The sequence below is a fragment of the Pelobates fuscus genome, chromosome 6 (genome assembly GCF_036172605.1).
Source record: "Pelobates fuscus isolate aPelFus1 chromosome 6, aPelFus1.pri, whole genome shotgun sequence".
In the NCBI taxonomy this organism is placed as follows: Eukaryota; Metazoa; Chordata; class Amphibia; order Anura; family Pelobatidae; genus Pelobates; species Pelobates fuscus.
The window spans coordinates 265,819,233-265,843,212 of NC_086322.1; the positions used below are offsets into that span (position 1 = coordinate 265,819,233).

The following is a 23,980-nucleotide window of genomic DNA, read 5'->3' on the forward strand; positions in this document are numbered from 1 at the left end:
TTTTGCCTAGTGTGTCTATAACGCTTCTCTACACATCCTCCTTATTACACTAACATATTGGTTTCTTTGCCAGAAGATCAACCGTATGAACATTCCAATAGTGACAACAGTAGCTTAATTCCTATACTCTACCAGAAAACACTAGATACAATTTGTAGGGAAATATCACTGTGATGGGGAGCAGACAACTGCCTTCAAGAGGGTTCTTCTGCGCTCCCTGTCCCTCAGTTGTCAGCATAGCCTTCTGTGCTATCAACATACATGTCTAGGCATAGAACTGCATCCGCAAGTATGCTGATGGCACAGAAGTCAGATCACTGAAGCAGGACTCCCAAAACATTTGTAATATAAAATTCACCCGTCTTAAGGCGTAATATCAGCTGATGCTTTCAGGTAATGAATTCTGTCCAAATAGGGACGAGATTGATACATCTAATTTCCACTCCGCCTATCTCAGACAAGGGGCGATCTTTTGTCGTCTGGGTGACCCAGGTAGAATCACACAAATGGAAAATGGTTTGACTGCGTACTGCAAGACAGCGCCTGTTGCGGTCACCAGCCCGCCGAGCCTCACGGTCGTGCCCGACCGGCACGACCGCTCCGACTACACGAGCTTACCTGCTCGTCGGCGAGCCGGGAACCGCGCACGTAGTTCTTCCGGGCATCGCGCCCAGATCCAAGATGGCGCCGACCGCGTGGTCGCGTCTATTGCTAGCCCCGCCCCCGAGAATTATACCAACGTGTGCGTGACGTCACGACGTCAACGCACACGCACGTTTTGGGGTCAGAGGTCGCCCTCTGACCAATCATAGCCTAGAGAGGGGTATTTAAACCCCTAGCTTTCCCCATTACTTTGCCATGTCGTGGTTTCAGTTTCCTGGTTTCCTGAAAGTGCTAGTTTCGTGTTTCTGATTTCCTGGTATCCTGATCCTTGGCGTTTCCCTGGTTATTCTGATCTCTGGTTTCCCTGACTTGGCTTGTTTTATCGGTATTGAGTATTTTCTGGCTTCCTTGACCTCGGCTTTCCCTTTGACCATTCTCTGTCTCTAGCGTATTAGTCCGGCCATTCTAAGGTCCGGTTTACGCTCTGTCCTGTTATTTTTCCTTTTCTGACTTATGTATATGTTTACATAGTTTCTGCGTGCTGGACCACATTACTAGTCGTGACATTACGACATGGCCTTGGATCCTGCAGAACTATGCAAACATATGATCGCCTGTGAAAATAGGGTGGAGGATATGGACCACAGGTTAGACCAATTTGCCCAGGCATTTCAGATCTTGCTCCAGAGGACTGCCTCTTTAGAGGTCCCTCCTGTACCACCTGTGGTTCCGCCACCTGTAGTGGTTCCCGTACCACATAAACCACCGTCCATAACCTTGTCACCGCCCCCTCGCTATGGAGGTGATTCCAAGGAATTCAGAGGTTTTTTAAACCAAATAGAATACCACTTTGAGGCCTCCCCAGGTTCATTCCCAACAGATAGATCTAAAATAGGCTATCTGATGAACCAATTAACTGGAAAAGCCTTGACTTGGGCTAACCCCTTATGGGAAAGTGGTGACGCAGTAGCCCGTGATTACAGTATCTTTCTTACAGCCTTTAAGGCTACATTTGAACCTAAAGGCAGGGAGAAGAACGCTGCCAAAGCCCTTATGAGAATCAAACAAGGCAGTCGTTCTGTAGCCGATTATGCAATAGAGTTCAGGACATTAGCATCTGAGGTTGATTGGACCAATAGCGGTCTGGTGACTGCTTTCTCTGAAGGTTTAGCTGAGAATATACAAGATGAGACTGCAGCTAGAGACCTTCCGGTTAATCTTAACGAGTTTATTGCCTACATGATAGACATTGATAACCGGCTCAGAGAGAGAGAGAAAAACAAACAACGTAACAGACGTTCTGATTCGTCCATAGCTCCTCGTTTCTCTAACCCAGTGGTGAGTAGCCAAACGCCTCTTCCAGAACCTGAACCCATGCAATTGGGTAGTGCTAAACTCACTGAGGCAGAGAGACAACACAGACGTAACGAGGGGTTATGTATGTATTGTGGCAAGAAGGGACATCTAAGATCGTCATGCCCGGTTCGGCCGGAAAACTTGCACACCTAAGGCACGTACGGGGACCGACCTTAGGTGTGATGTATATGTCCCCTAAATTGACTAAGAACCGTTTCCTTATCAAAGTAACCTTATCTTTCGAGAACACTGCTGTTCAATGTAAGGCTATGATTGATTCTGGGGCAGCGGAGAATTTCCTAGACAAAGAATTCTCTGCAAAACATCTCCTGCCCTTAAGACATAAAGAGAAACCTATAGCAGTCGAGGCCATTGATGGAAGGCCTCTTACCCAGCCTTTCATCACACACGAAACTCTGCCAATCACTGTTTCAGTGGGTATTCTCCACTCTGAAGAAATGACCTTTCAAATTATATCTTCACCTACAGTTCCGATAATACTCGGTTTCCCTTGGCTCCTGAAACACAATCCACATTTGGATTGGATTGAAGGAGAGATTGTGAGTTGGGGTGAGAGATGCAAAGGTGTTTGCTTTAAGCAAATCCCACAACCTATTGGCACCATTAATGTTCCTGTTACACCTCCCTTGACCACACAAATTCCACAGCAGTATATGGATTTGAAAGAGGTATTTAACAAGGTCCAGTCAGAAGGGTTACCTCCTCATAGACCTTATGACTGTACTATAAACTTATTACCAGGGACTATGCCTCCCAAGGGAGGAGTCTATGCCTTGTCCCCACAGGAAAATCTTTGTTTGGAGGAATATATTAAGGATGCTCTCAGAAAGGGTCATATCCGTAGGTCCTCCTCACCAGCCGGGGCTGGATTCTTCTTTGTCTCTAAAAAAGAAGGAGACCTACGCCCTTGTATTGATTATAGGGGTTTGAATAGGATTACCATAAAAAATGCCTACCCTATTCCCCTTATATCAGAGCTATTCGACAGATTAAAGGGAGCTCGAGTCTTTACCAAGCTCGATCTCCGAAGTGCCTACAATCTAGTCAGAATTAAGGACGGTCACGAATGGAAGACCGCATTTAACACCAGAATGGGACATTACGAATACCTGGTTATGCCGTTTGGATTATGTAACGCTCCAGCGGTATTCCAGGATTTTATCAACGATGTCCTAAGAGAGTACCTTCACATGTTCGTTCTAGTGTATTTGGACGACATTCTCATCTATTCCCCAGACCTAGAGACGCATCACGAACATGTGAGAATTGTACTGAAAACCCTGTTACAGAACGGCCTTTACTGTAAACTGGAGAAATGCCAGTTTGACCAAACGGAGATACAATTCCTTGGATACGTTATATCTCCGTCTGGTTTCCAAATGGATCCTCGTAAACTGGAGGCAGTCTTACAGTGGCCATTACCCAAGGGCCTTAAAGCTACTCAACGCTTTATAGGTTTTGCAAATTACTACCGCAAATTCATAAGGGGATTTTCCTCCGTGATTTCCCCTATAACCAATTTAACAAAAAAAGGAGCAAATTGTATATCTTGGCCCAAAGAAGCAAGAGAGGCATTTGAACAATTAAAATTTTTATTTTCCTCAGCACCTGTCCTGACCCATCCTGATCCATCCAAACCATTTATCCTCGAGGTGGATGCATCAGAGACAGGAGTTGGAGCCATTCTGTCTCAAAGAGAAAGTCCTGATACGCCTTTACATCCCTGTGGATTTTACTCTCGCAAACTCACACCTGCAGAGAGGAATTACGACATAGGGAATAGGGAACTTTTGGCCATTGTACTTGCCCTTAAGGAATGGAGGCATCTCTTGGAAGGTTCCAAAGAGCCACTTTTGATCTTTACTGATCATAAGAATTTGGCTTATATTGGGGACGCTAAGAGACTGTCCTCTCGTCAGGCTAGGTGGTCATTGTTCCTCTCCCGATTCAATTTCGTAATTACGTACAGGCCTGGTACTAAAAACACCAAGGCAGATGCACTTTCTCGGCAGTTTGAGACAGATGAAGTACCAGAACAGGTGATATATCCTATTGTACCTCCTGAATGCCTCATTGCCACTACTGTTTCCGAAGTGTCTTCTCCACTCTTCTGTGCCATAATAGCAGATCAAACTCAGGCACCTGTGGGAAAACCTCCGGACAAACTGTATGTGTCACCTCAGTTTCGAAAGAAGGTACTAGATTTGTTCCATGACAACCTCACAGCGGGCCATCCTGGAGTCCATAAAACTCTCTCAGCCGTCTCCAGGAGATTTTGGTGGCCTGCTCTTAGAAACGATATCAAAGATTATGTTGGGGCATGTCAAATATGTGCCGTTTCTAAAGTTCCTCCTAGGTCACCTCCTGGACTGTTACAACCACTGCCCATACCTAGTGCTCCATGGACCCACTTGGCCATGGATTTCATTGTGGATCTACCCAGTTCTAACGGGTTTAATACAGTTCTTATGGTTATTGATAGATTCACGAAGATGGCACATTTCATCCCACTTAAAAAATTACCATCTGCCCAAGATCTAGTTCAAATATTCTTGAGAGAGATCTTTCGGTTGCACGGTGTACCCAAAAACATAGTATCTGACAGAGGTACCCAGTTTGTTTCTAGGTTTTGGCGTTCCTTTTGCAAACAATTGGGCGTCGAACTCTCCTTTTCGTCAGCATATCACCCTCAAACAAATGGAGCAGCAGAGAGGGCGAATCAGTCTTTAGAAGCTTATTTACGTTGCTTTATAAATGCCAATCAATCTAACTGGTATGAGCTCTTACCCATGGCTGAGTTCGCCAGAAACAATGCCACTCATGAATCTTCTAATCACAGTCCATTCTTTGTTAATCAGGGTTATCACCCCACTGTTTTACCTTCTGCATTCTCAGACACAGATATCCCCGCTTTGAACACCCGTTTAGAATCGATTCATGATACCTGGGATTCCGTCCATTCAGCTCTGCAAAAAGCCTCATTCCGAGCAAAGGTCCAAGCTGACAAGAAACGGGGCGCTAATCCTGTCTATCTTCCAGGTGACAGGGTGTGGCTCTCCACAAGACATATCAAGCTTAAGGTCCCATCCATGAAATTTGCCCCTCGGTACATTGGTCCCTTTCGAGTTACCCAACGTATTAATCCAGTGACCTATTCCTTGGCACTACCGGCTCATATGAGAATAGCGAATACTTTCCATGTGTCTCTGCTCAAGCCCCTTACTTGCAATCGCTACACCAGGGTATCCACTCCTCCTCCGCCCTTGGTAGTGGGTGATCAAGAAGAATACGAAGTCCATTCTATCATGGACTCCAAATTATCCAGAGGTGTCTTGTCCTATCTCGTTGACTGGAAGGGTTATGGTCCCGAGGAACGTTGTTGGGTTCCTGCTGACTGGGTCCATGCGCCCCGTCTTATCCGGTCATTTCACAACCGCTTTCCTCTTAAGCCGGGTCCTTCCCGCCCGGTGCGCGGTCTTCGAGTGGGGGGTACTGTTGCGGTCACCAGCCCGCCGAGCCTCACGGTCGTGCCCGACCGGCACGACCGCTCCGACTACACGAGCTTACCTGCTCGTCGGCGAGCCGGGAACCGCGCACGTAGTTCTTCCGGGCATCGCGCCCAGATCCAAGATGGCGCCGACCGCGTGGTCGCGTCTATTGCTAGCCCCGCCCCCGAGAATTATACCAACGTGTGCGTGACGTCACGACGTCAACGCACACGCACGTTTTGGGGTCAGAGGTCGCCCTCTGACCAATCATAGCCTAGAGAGGGGTATTTAAACCCCTAGCTTTCCCCATTACTTTTCCATGTCGTGGTTTCAGTTTCCTGGTTTCCTGAAAGTGCTAGTTTCGTGTTTCTGATTTCCTGGTATCCTGATCCTTGGCGTTTCCCTGGTTATTCTGATCTCTGGTTTCCCTGACTTGGCTTGTTTTATCGGTATTGAGTATTTTCTGGCTTCCTTGACCTCGGCTTTCCCTTTGACCATTCTCTGTCTCTAGCGTATTAGTCCGGCCATTCTAAGGTCCGGTTTACGCTCTGTCCTGTTATTTTTCCTTTTCTGACTTATGTATATGTTTACATAGTTTCTGCGTGCTGGACCACATTACTAGTCGTGACAGCGCCAGAGAATTCCTGGCACCATAACTTCTACAGGGCTCTGTAGACTGGTCCTATATTTAGTGAAAGTAATAAAATGTGAGCAGGATACTGCTTTGCTGCAGAGGGATTTGGATAGATTGGGGGACTGGGCACTAAAATGGCAGATGAAATTTAACGTAGAGAAATGCAAAGTTATGCACTTCTGGGACAAGAATGCACAAGCAACCTACACCATAAATGGTAGGGAATTAGGGATAACCATACACGAGAAGAATTTGGGAATTGTTATAGACAACAAATTAGGCAGCAATATGCAATGTCATTCAGCAGTTGCTAAGGCCAGTAAGGTTTTGTCATGTATAAAAAGGGGCATAAATGCTCGGGATGAAAATATAATTTTGCCTCTATGAAAATTGCTGGTAAGACCACACCTTGAATATGCTGTGCAATTTTGGGCACCTGTTAAAAAGAAGGATATCATGGCACTAGAAAACGTGCAGAGACCAGCTACAAAATTGATAAAAGGATTGGAGCATTTTAGTTACGAAGAAAGGTTAAAAAATTGAAATCTCCTTAGTTTGGAAAAACGACGCCTGAGAGAGGATATGATAACATTATACAAATATATTCGGGGCCAGTACAAACCATTATCTGGAAATCTATTCATAAACAGGGCTATACATAGGACACGAGGTCACACATTTAGGCTGGAAGAAAGGAGATTTCATCTAAGGCAAAGAAAAGTTTTTTTTGCAGTAAGAGCAATAAGCATATGGAATTCTCTGCTTGAAGAGGTGGTTTTATCAGAGTCTATACAGATATTTAAACTGCAATTGGATAAATACTTGCAAAAACATAACATACAGGGATATAATTTCTAATTAGTGGGCTAATAGCTGCTTGATCCAAGGAGACATCTGGCTGCTATTTTGGGGTCAAGGATGAATTTTTTCCTTGTTTGTGGCAAAATTGGAAGTGCTACAGACTGGGTTTTTTGCCTTCTTTTGGATCAACCGCAAAAACATATGTGAGGAAGGCTGAACTTGATGGACGCAAGTCTCTTTTCAGCTATGTAACTATGAAACGTGTTGCTTATCATTAAAAAGCAATAAGGTTGACGTATACAATCTTCAGTTTAGTTTTGAATTTGATATTGTAATATTTGCAGTCGGAATCGACAGTCTGAGTGGAAACTCAACTACTTGTGAGATGATGAACGCTTTGAGAACCTTGCCGTTATTTTTACATACCCTAGTTTGGTAGCCAAGTAGAGTTTTTTGGTATCACTGTGTACTTTTTGGAAGCTTGGGAATTTTTTTAGTTGCCTTTTACTGATCTGGTGTTTCCATACTTGTCATTCATGTGGGCACCTTCTCCCCCTCAATTTCTAAATTAGCTTTTCCATTGAAAATAGAAGACAGCTCTGTTTATGACACATTGTCTACATATGTATACGGCATATATATTTTTAAAAAAATGTCTTCAGGTACTCTTATAATAATAGCTTTTGATATATTTTAATCAAAATTGTGAGTTCTGAAAAATAAAAATAAATCTTTTAATACACACCACTGTATTTAATTCGATTGTGAAAATTGATGCCTCCATTTTGGCTCCCTGTCAATCATCATTGTAAACGTTGCCCTTTGCCTTCAGCCAGTCATCATACAGAGAGTGTCCTACCCTTGCAGTAGTCCCGTTATAACGTTCTCTTAAATGTGCTGGTATGAATATCCCTTGAAATGAAATTATAATATAACTAAACTGATCAAAGTAAGTAACAGGTAAACAAATCTGCTCTTCACTAATTAGGAATTACATTTCACTCAACTGAGATTGTACACTTGCTGTGTAATATACTCAAACTTATTTCATGGTTAAAGGGATTCTATAGTGCCAGGATAACAAAACCGTTTTCCTGGGACTATAGGTTCCTACAGTGTCCCCCTCCTGTGGTGCTGAATGGGGTTAAAACCCCTTCAGTCACTTACCTGAATCCAGTGCCGAGGAACATCATGCTCCACCCACGCTCCTACCCTGCCGAGGTCAACCGGCGGGGGATACATATTACGCATACGCGCTTGCATTAGGATGCCTATAGGAAGGCATTGTCCATGCACAGCGTGAGGACGTCCAGCGTCATTTAGGTGACGTTTGGTCGCTTAACTACCCGGGAGTCCCTCTAATGGCTGTCTGGTAGGGGTAAACTGCAATAATTACCACCATAGGGTTAAGAGACCCAGGACACTGCACTCAGACCACTTCAATGAGCTGATGTGGTCTGGGTGCCTATAGTGTCCCTTTAACATGTTCACATTAGTGTATTTTTTTCAGATGTCTTGGAAAACAATCCAACCGTCACACATTTGTTGTATGTTTTATTGCTCTGAATACCTGGAAGCACAAAAGTGTGTTTCCAAAATACCACAGTTTTTTGCTGGAATGTTCTAATTTAGGATTTGGTAAACCCTGGCCCCCAGATGCTGTTGAACTACAACCCCCAGAATTCTCTTCCACATGTTGCATCCAAATAGTTTTGGGAGTTGTAGTCCATCAGTGCCTGGGAATTGGAGTTTGTCAACCCTGTTCAAATATCCCATACAGTACTAGAGTGGGAATAATTTGTGAGATTTGGTCAAACTTTTCCTTTGGAATATTTTTATATTACAATATTGTATTGATTTACCTATCCACCGAATCTATGCATCAGGACCCCGATGGACACAAACTATCACAGGATCTAGTGGAGAGACAGGAAAGCATAAAAGTTGACATACTTAAAGGGACACTCCACTACCCACAAACAAAATAAAAAAATAATTAAAAACACTGTTTAGCAGATATAGCCACAATGAAACCACGCATGCATTTAATTATGCACTATTTTCCACCTGGGAAATATCTAAAACCAGCTTGTAAAACCTGCATTTCTCTTGTCTTCTGCCTTTGCAAATCCTTTTTTTTGGTTGGCGGTATACCTTAAAGCTTGCAAAAGCTGCAGATCTCTTGTCTGCCGTGTTTACAAGCCCTCCCCTTCTAACCCCGCCCAGACTTTCTGTGGCTGTCCAATCACAGACTTCTCAATACAGCTCACTGAGAAGTCTTTGCAAGGCAGGAACCTCTTAAGTTTAGCTCCAGTTAAAAAAAACGGGTAGTAACATTTCCAGTTGTCTGATTGAAAGTCAGGGGGGTGTAACCAGGTTATTTTACAAAAGTGTCAATTTCTATTGAAATCTTCACTTATTGCAAACTGAAAAAGAGCACTCACTATTTACACAGAAAGCTTTTCAGCAAGAAAAAAGTTAAATTGCTTTCGGGGTCTGGAGTGTCCCTTTAAAAGGATATAAATGAGACAGTTGTCTCAAAGTGATGCATGTCCCTTTAATGAAATACCTCCATACAGCTATGTATCTTGGTCTAAACCAGTTGAGTTAAAGGACCACTCTAGGCACCCAGACCACTTCAGCTTAATGAAGTGGTCTGGGTGCCTGGTCCTTCTAGGATTAACCCTTTTTTTTTTTAATAAACATAGCAGTTTCAGAGAAACTGCTATGTTTATACTGAGGGTTAATCCAGCCTCCAAATCCTCTAGTGGCTGTCTCACTGACAGCCGCTAGAGGCGCTTGCGTGCTTCCCACTGTGAAAATCACAGTGAGAAGACGCCAGCGTCCATAGGAAAGCATTGTAAATGCTTTCCTATGCGACCGGCTGAATGCGCGTGCGGCTCCTGCCGCGCATGCGCATTCAGCCGATGACGCCGCGAGGAAGGAGGAGAGGAGGAGGAAAGCTCCCCGCCCGGTGCTGGAGAAAGGTAAGTGTTTAACCCCTTCCTCTCTCCAGAGCCCGGCGGGAGGGGGTCCCTGAGGGTGGGGGCACCCTCAGGGCACTATAGTGCCAGGAAAACGAGTATGTTTTCCTGGCACTATAGTGGTCCTTTAATCCTTTCAGTAACAACACATATTCTTGATGCATGTTTTATACATGACCACTCTGAAACATTGAAGTGATACATATCACAATTAATCACAATTCAATAAAAAAAAATATCTAATTAAATGGCATAAGAAAAGTTAGTAACTTATTTGATGAAAAAAAAACCTCTGTTTTATTTTATTTTTTTGTTTACCTTTTAGATAACGAGACAAGTATGGATTTTGTGAATTATCAAGAGCAGCCAGAACCAGCAGGTAAAAAAAATCCCAAAACACATGTAGTGAAATTCAAAAAGTACTACACAGGCATTGGCAACCTTCAGCACCCCAGATGTTTTGGACTACACCCCCCATGATGCTTTGCCAGCATTATGAATGCCAGAGCATTATGGGGGGTGTAGTCCACAACATCTGGAGTGCCGAAGGTTGCCTACCCCTGGTACCATCTGATCTCTTAATGTCTGCTCCTAAAAAGATAGCCCATTTTGTTGTGAAGTCAATTATTAAAAGGCAGTGGCAAAATCAGCAGACTTAGAAAGATAGAATGTGACGGCAGATGAGAACCATTCGACCCATCTAGTCTGCCCAATAATAGAAATGGTTAATTGTGGGTATCTCTATTTATAGTAGATTATCTACCTGATTTAACATAGATTTCAGTAAAAAGAAGTGCTAATAAAATAATCATGGAAAAAAAGGTTGATTTGCATAAGGAAAAAGAAAATGACAAATAAATAATTCAGACATTATTAATCATTCAAAATGGTGAATATCTGTCCAATCAGGAGATTGGATCTGTAGTCATCCCGAGTGGAATTCCTCAAAGTGTGAGAACATAATAAATAAAGGTAATCTTACTCAAAGACAATTCTCAGGTTCATAGGAAAATATCTGAAAATGATATATATTGTTTTTGTCCCTGCTAAGACATATCACATCGACTCTACAAAACAATAGTGGTTGGGAAACCACATGCCATGGAATATATAAGTTTAAAGTATGAGAATTGCGAGTGCGGAAAATGAACAGTAGTGTTTATATTGTGAACACATTGTAGTTACAAAAGGTCAAATGATAACCAAATGGATGTAAGCCTTGTAGTCTCAAGAAATCTCTGTACGTCTGCTCTTTGGAAGACAGGGGAGACCTCTGAATTTACTTTATAGTTTCAGAGAGTCACCCAACACACTCACCCAAATAGACAACACACTCACCCAAAACCACCTCAGATATTTTTTGAAACAAAAGAATGCCAGTGTAAGACACGTTATTAATGTACATGACAGATCAAAGTGAGGTGGAAGACTGGAACTTGGAATTGTTATCATTAAACAATCTATTGTAGAAAGGTTACATCACAGTTAAAAGCGTTTTCATGGCCGTAAGGGAGAGAGTTGGTCACTGTTGATAAATAAGGCAAGTATGAGTTCTAAAGAACAGTGACAGACACTAATGAGGCCAGTTTTGGCTCTATATACTAACAGGCTTATTTACTAATGTGAGAATTCAGAGTGAATTTAAAGTAAACTTCAAATATAAGGCAGAGTAGCTGAAATGAGAGCATAGCTAACTTAGAGATTTTTTTCCAGACCTGCTTTTTTTATCGAAAATTTTAAATTCACTTTTAATTTAGGTGAATTAGGTAAATAGGTAAATTTTAGGTAAATTCAGAGGTCTCCCCTGTCTTCCAAAGAGCATTTTGTTCTTACAGATTATTACAGACATACAGAGATTTCTTGAGACTACAAGGCTTACATCCATTTGGTTATCATTTGACCTTTTGTAACTACAATGTGTTCACAATATAAACACTACTGTTCATTTTACGCACTCGCAATTCTCACACTTTAACCTTATATATTCCATGGCATGTGGTTTCCCCACCACTTCTCATTTCCAGATATTTTCCTATGAACCTGAGAACTGTCTTTCAGCAAGATTGCCTTAATTTATTATGTTCTCACACTTTGAGGAATTCCACTCGGGATGACTACAGATCTAATTTACCGTTAAGACTGTTTGACTAATCAACTGCATCACTTTTTTATGTCAAACTGTGAACAATCAGTAATTTAAAAGAAAAGAAATAATCTCCCGATTGGACAGATATTCGCCATTTTGAATTATTAATAATGTCTGAATTATTTATTTTGAATTCTCTCTTTAGTAAGTGTAAATAGATAAATTTTCTACCATCAGCATTCAACATATCTGCATCTTCCAAAACACATTTTACTAAGACACATTGCTGTTTTGTAATGTCTCATTGTGTCTCATTTTTATTTTTGCCTCTTATAGCACACCCCTCACCTTCATATACATATCACTAAGGACTTTACAGACAGGATTATTTTCTGTCACAAAATGCTTGAATCTCTGTTGGGAGCTACATAAAGCTATGAATCATATCTATTCTCCTGTCATCTATTTTATGTTCTTTATCGTACCGTAATGATACATGGAACCCATAGCATGATCTATTCATAGACAGCACTATACATAAGACACAGGGTCATACATTTGAACTGGAAGAAATGAGATTTAGTCTAAAGCAAAGGAAATTATTTTTTTTACAATAAGAAAAATAAGGATGTGGAATTCTCTGCCTGAAGAGGTGGTTTTATCAGAGTCTGTACAGGTTTTTAAACAGCAATTGGATAAATATTTACAAAAACATAGTATTCAGGGACATCATTTTTAAATTGTGGGGTAATAGCTTCTTGGTCCAATGAGAGATCTGATTGTTATTCTTGGCAGGATTTTTTTTTGCTGCAAAAAGTCTTTTTTTCCCTTTTTTTTTTGATCAACAGCAAAACCAGATGTGAGGAAGGCTGAACTTGATGAATGCATGTCCTTTTTACGCCATGTAACAATGTAATGGCTGTCTAAACATAGGGACCTTTTATATTTACACTACGAAAACCAGCATTGCTGCTCAATAATGCCATTAATAATTCTAGATTTGCTATGGAATGAAAGCTGAGTATTTTACATGTTATCTGTGTTGATTTTAATGTGATGTCCCATACCATACCAGTGGAAGTATTGCATACCTTAAAGCTGCAAATCTTATTTTGTTACTGCAGTTTTGGAATAAGCCACATGACTTAGATTACAGTTGGCACCCTTCCAGCTCCCTTTAATACATCTATCGGCACAGTCATATCAGTGAACTTACAGGAAACGACCTTGTTATTATATTCAAAGCTGTTCTCACGAAAGATTGGTTATTTATGTCCTCATGCAAACAAACGCTCTACTATTTTATTCGTGAGTTTTTCAAACATTCAAAGCCCGTGTGAGTATTGTAGCATTACCTCGTCCAACAGACCTTAGCGCCTAATTCACTATCAAAAGCCATGAGGAAGTGATAAAGATGTGACACCCAGATAGAATAGGACTTATTGAATGGAATAAAAGTCAAACCACATGAACTAGTTATAAAATATTTAGACAGGTTATAGATGTCAGTTTAAGAATTTTGACATTTTTAACAAGTGAAGAAGATAAGACGTGTGAAGAGGGAAGCTATCAAAATTATGGCTTCTCTGAATAGGTGTAGGCAAATTCAACAAAATGTTCCTTTTTATCGGCTTGTGAAGTTTCAGAATGATAATCTTTTCTACTATTTATCACCTTTCTTATCAATATTATTTAGTAATGGTTCTACATATCCTAAAGAAGCTACAATATATATTTTGAGTTCTTCATTTAGAAGAAAGGAACGTTCGCAATACACAGTTTCAAGTCACGAGAATTAAGTACATAAAATTCCTGTATTTTTAACATAAGAACAATAAGATAGAAAAACATCAGAAAATAAGATAAAAGAGATTTTGCAAAATGTATCTAAGGATCATTACAAATGAGCGTCTAGACAGGCATTCGTATTAGTACAAAAGGTATATGTAACTGACATCCGTGTCACCCTGTATGGTGAAATCACTATTTTAAAGTATTGATGAAACATTTGAAGCACCATAACCACTACAGCGTTCTTAGTGTACTGGCACCCCCACAATGTAAGCAGCTAAACAATTGCTAATATACCTGGGGTCTGCCGGTCTCCAGTCACTTCCTCCATGAGAGCCAGAAGCTCTCTCCATTAAGTTAAACACAGCAGTGGAATTTGGTTCTTAGACTGGCTGACAGTGGTTATGGTGCTTGGGCTATTTCTTTTAGCTCTCCATGTTGTGATAAAAGTTTGTATCTCTACTTTTGATAATTTCCCATTTTCATGGGCTTTTGTACTATCTGAGAGTAAGCCTCCATTAATGAGTGCTGTTTCAATTTTACGTGTGTATAACATCTTATCGGAGTAACTTGGATGGACATGTCCAGTGCATGAAGGGCGCATAGTAATTATATAAATGCTACGTTCCAAATATCAGATTTTTTTGTCATCAAGAGCAGCATTCAAATCCCTTTTCTCCTTTTTTTAGTACTGTCTAGTACAGGGATAGGCAACCTTCGGCACTCCAAATCTTTTGGACTACATCCCCCATAATGCTCTTACACCTGTAATGCTCGCAAAGCATCATGGGAGGTGTAGTCAAAAATATCTGGAGTGCCGAAGCTTGCGTATGCCTGGTCTAGTAAATTTAAACGGTGGGACATACAAGAAATTGATTACCCTTTAAGATATTGAAAACGTGTGTGCGCCTGTGTGTGTGTATTGAAGTCTCTATCTCATGTTCCAGATTTGAGCATGTGCTCGTCAAAGAAAGCCCAGGAGACAGACTCGCATGTTAACGGATTTCAGCCAAAAGAGGGCGAGGCAACTGAGGATGCAGAACAAGAATTTTCCCAGGAAACCAAGGGTAAGTATCTGCTTAGAACATCAACTATGCTTATTCGTGATGCAAGCAGAAATTAAAGTTGTGTCCCAAAGTCTCAACTCAAGACAGTTGCAGTCCACTTTATACTAATCAAAAATGTTTTCATTAATTACTCATAACACATCCAATAATGATCAATCTATTTGTCATAAATGTCTGCTGAGTACAAAATGCTCACCAATTTTCTGTTCTTCCTATCGTAAAATAATTGACAATACATTATTGCACAATGTTGTTCCATTGTTACCTTATGGAATCCCTTTTATAGAGATGGAGCAAAACATATTTTTTTATGTTTTTTGACTTTGTAATTATGGAGTGTTGACAATAATGGACATGGAATGTATGGGGTCTATTTCAGCTGGTTAAATATACCCTGCTAGGGTTATGTTTTTGACTCGCTGGTAATGGTGGGAACAAAGTTCTCACGGGTGGTTCCTCCTGAATCCATGGATCTTTGCGATGAAGAGAGACGAGCAAACCCATTACTCAGTTCTTCCTTTCTTTGCTACCTTGTCTTGTATTATTTGATGTTTGGGGGACAGGAGGTTATAAGGGATGGCTTATCACTGCGCCATCAGGCCTGCTCAAACACTGAGACCTACAGTAGTGTTTGTGCCCTAAGATGCCCTAAATTTAACTCTAAATCCTCTTGGTGTAGAGAGTACTGAGGGGAAGTACTGCACGACAGAGTGTTTTACTGTGCTTGCAGGACACATTCCCTCATCTATATACCTCATATATCTAATGATCAATCTATCGCCCCGTCTGTAATGTTTTGGAAGTGTCGGGAAGTGTAATTCTGTTGAAAGGTTATTCCAAGTTCATTTCAGTGGTCATGGTGCTCGTAGTCTTTCAATTTGAAAAGCTGCATATACTGAGATAAAGAGCTCCGGGTTGGCTAATGTTAATTTTGTGCATATTGGGCATCTGTTTTCAGCACTAATATTATGCTGCAACCAATTACCTCTCACCCCCATGCCGCCAAAGTCTTCCTCTAAGCCCATTCAGCGAGAGGTAGTGACAGCAGCCATAGAAGATTGAGCTATAGGAGCACTTTGGAGCCTCGGAGTGGGCTCTCATTTAAGATTATCCTTTTATGGGTGGATTAAGTACATAAAATTCCTGTATTTTTAACATAAGAACAATAAGATAAAAAAAACATCAGAAAATAAGATAAAAGAGATTTTGCGAAATTTATCTAAGGATCATTACAAATGAGCGTCTAGACAGGCATTCGTATTAGTACAAAAGGTCACCCTGTATGGTGAAATCACTATTTTAAAGTATTGATGAAACATTTGAAGCACCATAACCACTACAGCGTTCTTAGTGTACTGGCACCTCCACAATGTAAGCAGCTAAACAATTGCTAATATACCTGGGGTCTGCCGGTCTCCAGTCACTTCCTCCATGAGAGCCAGAAGCTCTCTCCATTAAGTTAAACACAGCAGTGGAATTTGGTTCTTAGACTGGCTGAGAGTGGTTATGGTGCTTGGACTATTTATTTTAGCTCTCCATGTTGTGATAAAAGTTTGTATCTCTACTTTTGATAATTTCCCATTTTTATGGGCTTTTGTACTATCTGAGAGTAAGCCTCCATTAATGAGTGCTGTTTCAATTTTACGTGTGTATAACATCTTATCGGAGTAACTTGGATGGACATGTCCAGTGCATGAAGGGCGCATAGTAATTATATAAATGCTACGTTCCACATATCAGATTTTTTTGTCGTCAAGAGCAGCATTCAAATCCCTTTTCTCCTTTTTTTAGTACTGTCTAGTACAGGGATAGGCAACCTTTGGCAGTCCAGATGTTTTGGACTACATCCCCCATAATGCTCTTACACCTGTAATGCTGGCAAAGCATCATGGGAGGTGTAGTCAAAAATATCTGGAGTGCCGAAGCTTATGTATGCCTGGTCTAGTAAATTTAAACAGTGGGACATACAAGAAATTGATTACCCTTTAAGATATTGAAAACGTGTGTGCGCCTGTGTGTGTGTATTGAAGTCTGTATCTCATGTTCCAGATTTGAGCATGTGCTCGTCAAAGAAAGCCCAGGAGGCAGACTCGCATGTTAACGGATTTCAGCCAAAAGAGGGCGAGGCAACTGAGGATGCAGAACATAAATTTTCCCAGGAAACCAAGGGTAAGTATCTGCTTAGAACATATATGACTTATTCATGATGCAAGCAGAAATTAAAGTTGTGTCCCAAAGTCTCAACTCAAGACAGTTGCAGTCCACTTTATACTAATCAAAAATGTTTTCATTAATTACTCATAACACATCCAATAATGATCAATCTATTTGTCATAAATGTCTGCTGAGTACAAAATGCTCACCAATTTTCTGTTCTTCCTATCGTAAAATAATTGACAATACATTATTGCACAATGTTGTTCCATTGTTACCTTATGGAATCCCTTTTATAGAGATGGAGCAAAACATATATTTTTTATGTTTTTTGACTTTGTAATTATGAAGTGTTGACAATAATGGACATGGAATGTATGGGGTCTATTTCAGCTGGTTAAATATACCCTGCTAGGGTTATGTTTTTGACTCGCTGGTAATGGTGGGAACAAAGTTCTCACGGGTGGTTCCTCCTGAATCCATGGATCTTTGCGATGAAGAGAGACGAGCAAACCCATTACTCAGTTCTTCCTTTCTTTGCTACCTTGTCTTGTATTATTTGATGTTTGGGGGACAGGAGGTTATAAGGGATGGCTTATCACTGCGCCATCGGGGCTGCCCAAACACTGAGACTTACATAGTGTTTGTGCCCTAAGATGCCCTAAATTTAACTCTAAATCCTCTTGGTGTAGAGAGTACTGAGGGGAAGTACTGCACGACAGAGTGTTTTACTGTGCTTGCAGGACACATTCCCTCATCTATATACCTCATATATCTAGTGATCAATCTATCGCCCCGTCTGTAATGTTTTGGAAGTGTCGGGAAGTGTAATTCTGTTGAAAGGTTATTCCAAGCTCATTTCAGTGGTCATGGTGCTCGTAGTCTTTCAATTTGAAAAGCAGCATATACTGAGATAAAGAGCTCCGGGTTGGCTAATGTTAATTTTGTGCATATTGGGCATCTGTTTTCAGCACTTATATTATGCTGCAACCAATTACCTCTCACCCCCATGCCGCCAAAGTCTTCCTCTAAGCCCATCCCCTAGCCCTATCCCTCCAACGAGAGGTAGTGACAGTAGCCATAGAAGATTGAGCTATAGGAGAACTTTGGAGCCTCGGAGTGGGCTCTCATGTAAGATTATCCTTTTATGGGTGGAGATAGGAAAGGAGACAGTTAAAATAAGGCTTACCCCATCCAAAGACAGCATTTTATTCAAGCTTAAAATACATATAGCTTCTTGATCCAAGGAGATATCTGACTGCCATTCTGGGGTCAAAAATGATTTTTTTTTCTAGTTTGTTGCAAAATTGTAAGCACTATAGTCACCAAAACAACTTTAGTCTAATGATGGAGTTTTGGTGTATAGATCATGTCCTTGCAGTCTCACTGCTAATTTCTCTGCCATTTAGGAGTTAAATCACTGTGTTTATGCAGCCCTAGTCACACCTCTTTGCATGTGACTTGCATTGCCTTCCTACACTCTTCCTGTAAAGTAAAATCTAATGTTTACACCACCTTTATTGCAAAATTCGTTTCATTTAGAATTTCTTATCTCCTGCTCTGTCAATAGCTTGCTGGACCCTGTATCAGCCTCCTGTATAGTTCAAATTACAGAGCAGGAGATAAAAAACTTTTAAAGTAAGCTACACCTGATAGATAAGGAAACCATTTTGTTTTCATGCATGTTGTGTCTGTTACAGCCTATTGTGTTAATTTAATGCAATATTTATATCATACAAAAAATATAAATACTATGAATGTTTCCCTTTGCCCTCATTGTCATTATAAAATAGCTGAGCCATCCCAGCCAATTTTTGCCCTGCTATTCTAATGGATGGAAGGGTTAGGGTGTATACTTGTGTGTATCATGTCACAAATGAATATGTTCTCTTGTTCGTTATGCCGGTCAATGGAGAAGTGTGTGAATGCCCAATAGACCTGATTTGAATTATCTCTTGACTTGAAATGATAATAAATGCTTGCGCAAATGAGCATAAGCTGCCCTAAGCTTCCATTCGCTTTTGCAAATGATTTATTAATTAATTCAGGTCACTGGCTAAGCCTCTGCTGCTCTGTTGGCCATGCCTATGCTTCTTCCTTGACATGCATTATAAAGTGCTCATTAGGGGATTCTGGGACATGTTTAACTAGCTCTATGTTTTTAAATTGCCTCACATTCCCTTCTGGAAAAGAGAGAGAAATTGTAGAGTTATGGTGCATTTGTTTGTTTATGAACACATCGTGCACTTTAAATAATGTAAAAAAAACTTTTTTTTTTTTTTAAATGCAGAGTGATTGTGTGTTTTTCTAAATGAAACATTTTTACTACAGTATGTAGGGTGTCCCTTTAATTAGTAATATATCTAGGTTAAAAGAATTTTTGTATAGTGATAATGTGTGATATAACCCACTTCCATCTTTCTATTCTTACTGGATAAAAACACGCAAGGAAGCAGCCAACGAACTAAGTAAAATTACATTAGAGGGAATGTGGGTTTCATGTATCAAACGTCTCCCGTCCTAATTAGGGCCTACCATACTGGTTTTTTTTTTGTGTTTTTTTTTGCATCTTGCTTATGAGGGACAGGAGAATATTCCCCAAAAGCACAGTGTGAGCTTTCATTCAGTGCTTGTACAAGACTATATGTGGCATAGACAAATGCTTGCTTTAAGTACTACTTCTTCCTAAGCTTTGGAATTTAAAAAAATATATTTATTTTTTTCCCTGATTTGATCATCCCGTCATGAAAGAAAACTAAATTGTCTAATAACATCAAAGAAGTATATTGAAATCTTTATAAAACAAGAATTTGCTAAATAATCATGGAATAGAAAACCTTTAATTTAAAAAAAAAACATTTAAATCAAAGAAGACTGGAAATGGTGGGCTCTAACTTTTCTACACTGCAAAGTTTCTTAAATAGATAAAGTACATCATTTCTGTTTATACAAGCCCCATTTGTCAGAGTAAGAAATTATCCTTTATCTTTCATTACCTTTTTACATTTAAAATAAATATTCACATAATCTCCTCTTTACAAATGTATATTCTAGTTCCAAATTTCATTTTCAGAGTTCATTCAGAGTTCATTTTCGGAGTTTTTTACTTTGTATTTGTACAATTTCCTCCCAATTGTGTTTTTTTTTTTTATAATAAAAAAAGTAAATATATACATAATAATAAAAAAATAAAAATAAAATAAATATATATATATATATAGATGATTCATGGGATACATACCTATAAAAATAGGAGAAAACCGAGTACCTAGAAAACAGTATTACTCTACTCTTTAATATATATATTTCCAGCTAAAATCTCTACAGTATTTGGCTTAATACCTCAATGTGAAGTTGTTCCAAAAGACAGTAGGGATGGTGGAGCTTCTAATTAGGTTGGATGATTTGCATTTAACTTTGAAAACATTCTTTAAAGGCAAAAGTCCTGTTCTGATAGCCTCACAAATAGTATAAGATGTTTTTATGGCCTGGCCTCACACATTATTCTTTCCTTTCAATCTGCCAAAATCTTTAATAGTAACTATAGTCATTTCAAAGGCTGGCGAAAACCCTACCTTGTGTAGTAAACACAAAACAATTTCTCTTTTAAATGTAAATGTCAAATGTATTTGCTAAAATGCTGGCAAACATCCTTTGAACGTTCCTACTGATCATCCAGCTGCTACCTCCCTTACCAGAATTGGTGATGTAATCACTTTAGGACTATGTCTAGCTTGGTGACATTGGAAAATCATTTATAATTATCTATTTATTATATATTATTTTTTCTAATTAAATCTGTTTTAAATATTTGACTTAAAGGAATAATTAAAAAAAAAATAAAAAAAATAGATCAAACACAAATACCATAATAATAAAATTGAGAAAAACTTGCAGATGTTTTATGTAATAATTAGTGATAATTAAATGGTGGTAAACCATGGGTTAATTAATTGTAGGATAAAAATAACCAGGTAAAATTTTTTATTTTTTTTTTAATTTAGCTACCTAGGCCTAAAATTGTTAATTACTTTGCTAGTTCTCCACAGTTACTATTTTAACAAATAAATTACAGCTGTGATGTAAAAACTGTATTCAGCAATCCTAAGTAAACATTTCTAAAGTAGAAGGGTTTTTACAATTCATTTTTTTCCTTGTAATGATAGTTTGTTTTTTTAAGGGTAAGTTCAGACTATCAAGAGCAGTCCCAAACTAGAACAAAATGGAAAGAACCCGAAATGTTGGAATATCCCTTTAAGAAAAGAGCATATAAGAATAAATAGACCATAGATTCTAAACATTCAATTACAATAAATTACCTACTAAAGATAGAATGAATCACACAAGTTAAAAGGGTACATAAGTATCTATAAAGACAATGCCAGTGCGAATCTTATTGGAAAATCCTTTATTTAATGCTAGGACATATGTGAAATGGTAAGTCTCCTAAATGTCTAAAAAATAAGATGATGTATTACCACTTAAATTAGAAGGAATTAATCCTAGAAATCAGGATGTGATTAGATATATGTAGCCCTTGTAGAGGCTAACTGACTTGAAACAAAATATCTAGCCAAATTTTACATCCTGACAACATTGTATATTTGATAATAGCAACCAATTAGAATTGTGGCAGTTTAGAGCTGGGCTGGATAGATAGTGAGAGTCGATAGTTAAATGCAAAGTTTTAATAGATTCTAATAGATCATACCCCACATTACTTGCTTAAATCTGCTAGCTCCTAAGTATTGCTGCAAGTAAATCAAGATTCCAAGGTCTCCACACTAGAACTAGTATAACTACATACACATAGGGAGCTCCGATCTAACTTTGTCGTCTTATAATGGAGAGGAGATACTACATTTAACACTAGTACAAAATAGATTACAGTGACCCAATGTATGCTTAGTGCAAAACCGTAAGTTACTCTAACACCCTGGTGGGGTCCCCTTAACTTAACTACCTTTAACACGACCGACCCGACCAGAACTGCTTGTGATGTCAGGATAAGGGATTCCTACCCACTCATCAGACCTAACGTAAAAGAGTATACCCAACCTAAACCTCCAAGACTGACCCAGCTAGGTTGTTAATTCAGTGAGGAGTGAGTAAGTATAGCTGACACCCCAACCAACCAGCCCAATAGCTACTCAAGACACTACATAATCTCAGAAAAGATTCTAAACTAAGCTAAACACAAAAGTCATACCCTCGTGTGCCCAAAAAGTAATAGCCCATAAATAAAAAATAAAAAAAGTGTTAAAACGCAGGCGCACATTTCGGCGCCACAATATTGCGCCTTTGTCTGGGGCTATTGGTTAATGCCCCCACTCATAGAATTGTTTTAAATACTAGCGCCAAAATGCAAGTCCAGCCCCCTAGTTGATTCGTAACCAATCCAGTATTGTTGGGGGCGGGATAAGTGTTAGTCACGCTCCCCCTCTCCCAAAATTAGTGGCAGGTTGGAATAACTGGGGCTGACCGGAATTGTATCAAATACTACATTAAATTCCCTGTTATATAAACAGGAGTGTTTAATGATATTATGTTATATACTACTCAAAACCCTGGTCGGTCAATCTTTCTCAAAATAAATAGCGGCATCATAAAAATGACACGAAAGAGTCTCTGCCTCTATAATGGGGCTGCATTCTAATCAGAAATTCAGAATGCAGCCAAAGGGTGAGCTGGAAATATCCTCAGAGTAACTAAATTTCTGTATCAACAATTATACATACTGTTAGAAACTCACGTGACATTACAAACGCCTCTCCCATATCCCATCGTGATCAAACCCCGAGTGGGTCCCGAGTTTATGAAGCTCTCCAATATCCAAGATGTGTCGTAACTCAAATAAATGTAACATTTTTTTAGACAGGGCATATTCGCTTAATGAGTTTCCCTTAATTCTCGGGAACAGATCCCTGAGTTTGTTAAAAGTTACTGCTTCCGACTCCTTGGAATATTCGAAATGTAATATTCACGTACGTATATAATTGGGAACAGAATAGAGCTATGTTTCTATGTAACTTCCGACTATACCGACAATCCCCAGACCAGAATCAATGCCAAACTGTATAACCCAGTGGTGCCCAAAATGTAGATCCCCAGGTATTGTAGAACTACAACTCCCATTGTAGAACTACAATTACCATTTGAATGTCTTTTTATGCCTTTAGAATGACAATGAATCATGGAATTTGTAGTTTTAAAACATCTGGGGATCTACCTTCTGGGCACCCTTGGTATAAATAATTCATGAGAGCATAAATAACACTTTAAAGAGCAATGAATTACAAAAAAGGGCATGTGGAATAGAATAAAAAGGGGAATTATAGGACTAGGATGAACGGAAGATAAACGTGTTAACAGAAAACAAGTAGGAACAGCAGAAGATAGAAGAGTCAAAGACTGAAAAGGGCTTAGAGGAGCAAAAAAACAGAAGAATCAAGAACAAAAAAAGACTAGGAGGAGCAGAATCTTGATTAGTAAAGAAAAGAAAAGAGCAGTGAATAACGTAATCAAAAACAGGTAACTAAGAGAAGCAGTAGATGGTTGTGTCAAAAGTAGAAAATGACTATTAGGAGCTGAAGATAGATCGGTCAAAAGCAGAAAAGTACCAGGAGAAAAAGAAGATAGAGTGGTCAAGAACAGAAAACGTATAGAAGATAGAACATACAAGAACAGAGAAGGAATATGAGTATAAGATTGTGGTGTCAAATCAGAGATGAACTAGAGGGAACAGAAGATAGAGAGGTCTAGAACGTATAGTAAAATTTAATTCCAGAAAGGCATGTAGGAGTCCAGAATGGAATATTATCATATTTCTGGGTCCAGAAGTCCCAGATCTTCAAAATACTTATAAAATGTAGCTGTACATATGTCCATTCATCATTTCCCTGTTTAGTGAATACATTGCTCAAATCCATTTAAGAAATGTGTTTTTCACTCTTCAATTATGCTTCAAAGAGACATCTCCCAGAAGTAATTCTACC

At 39.4% G+C, this 23,980-nt stretch overlaps 1 protein-coding gene across 2 annotated transcripts in view; it reads left to right on the top strand.

Annotated features, from left to right (window-relative positions):
- Positions 1-23,980, top strand: part of IKZF3 (IKAROS family zinc finger 3) — a 127,032-nt gene that overhangs the window by 40,015 nt on the left and 63,037 nt on the right. The window contains exons 2-4 of one of the 2 annotated variants that reach the window (XM_063459090.1): positions 10,213-10,266; positions 14,712-14,831; positions 16,881-17,000. In XM_063459090.1, coding sequence (XP_063315160.1) covers positions 10,213-10,266; positions 14,712-14,831; positions 16,881-17,000 — 294 coding nt within the window. The remainder of the gene's footprint in view (positions 1-10,212; positions 10,267-14,711; positions 14,832-16,880; positions 17,001-23,980) is intronic. The other variant, XM_063459091.1, reaches the window with a different exon arrangement.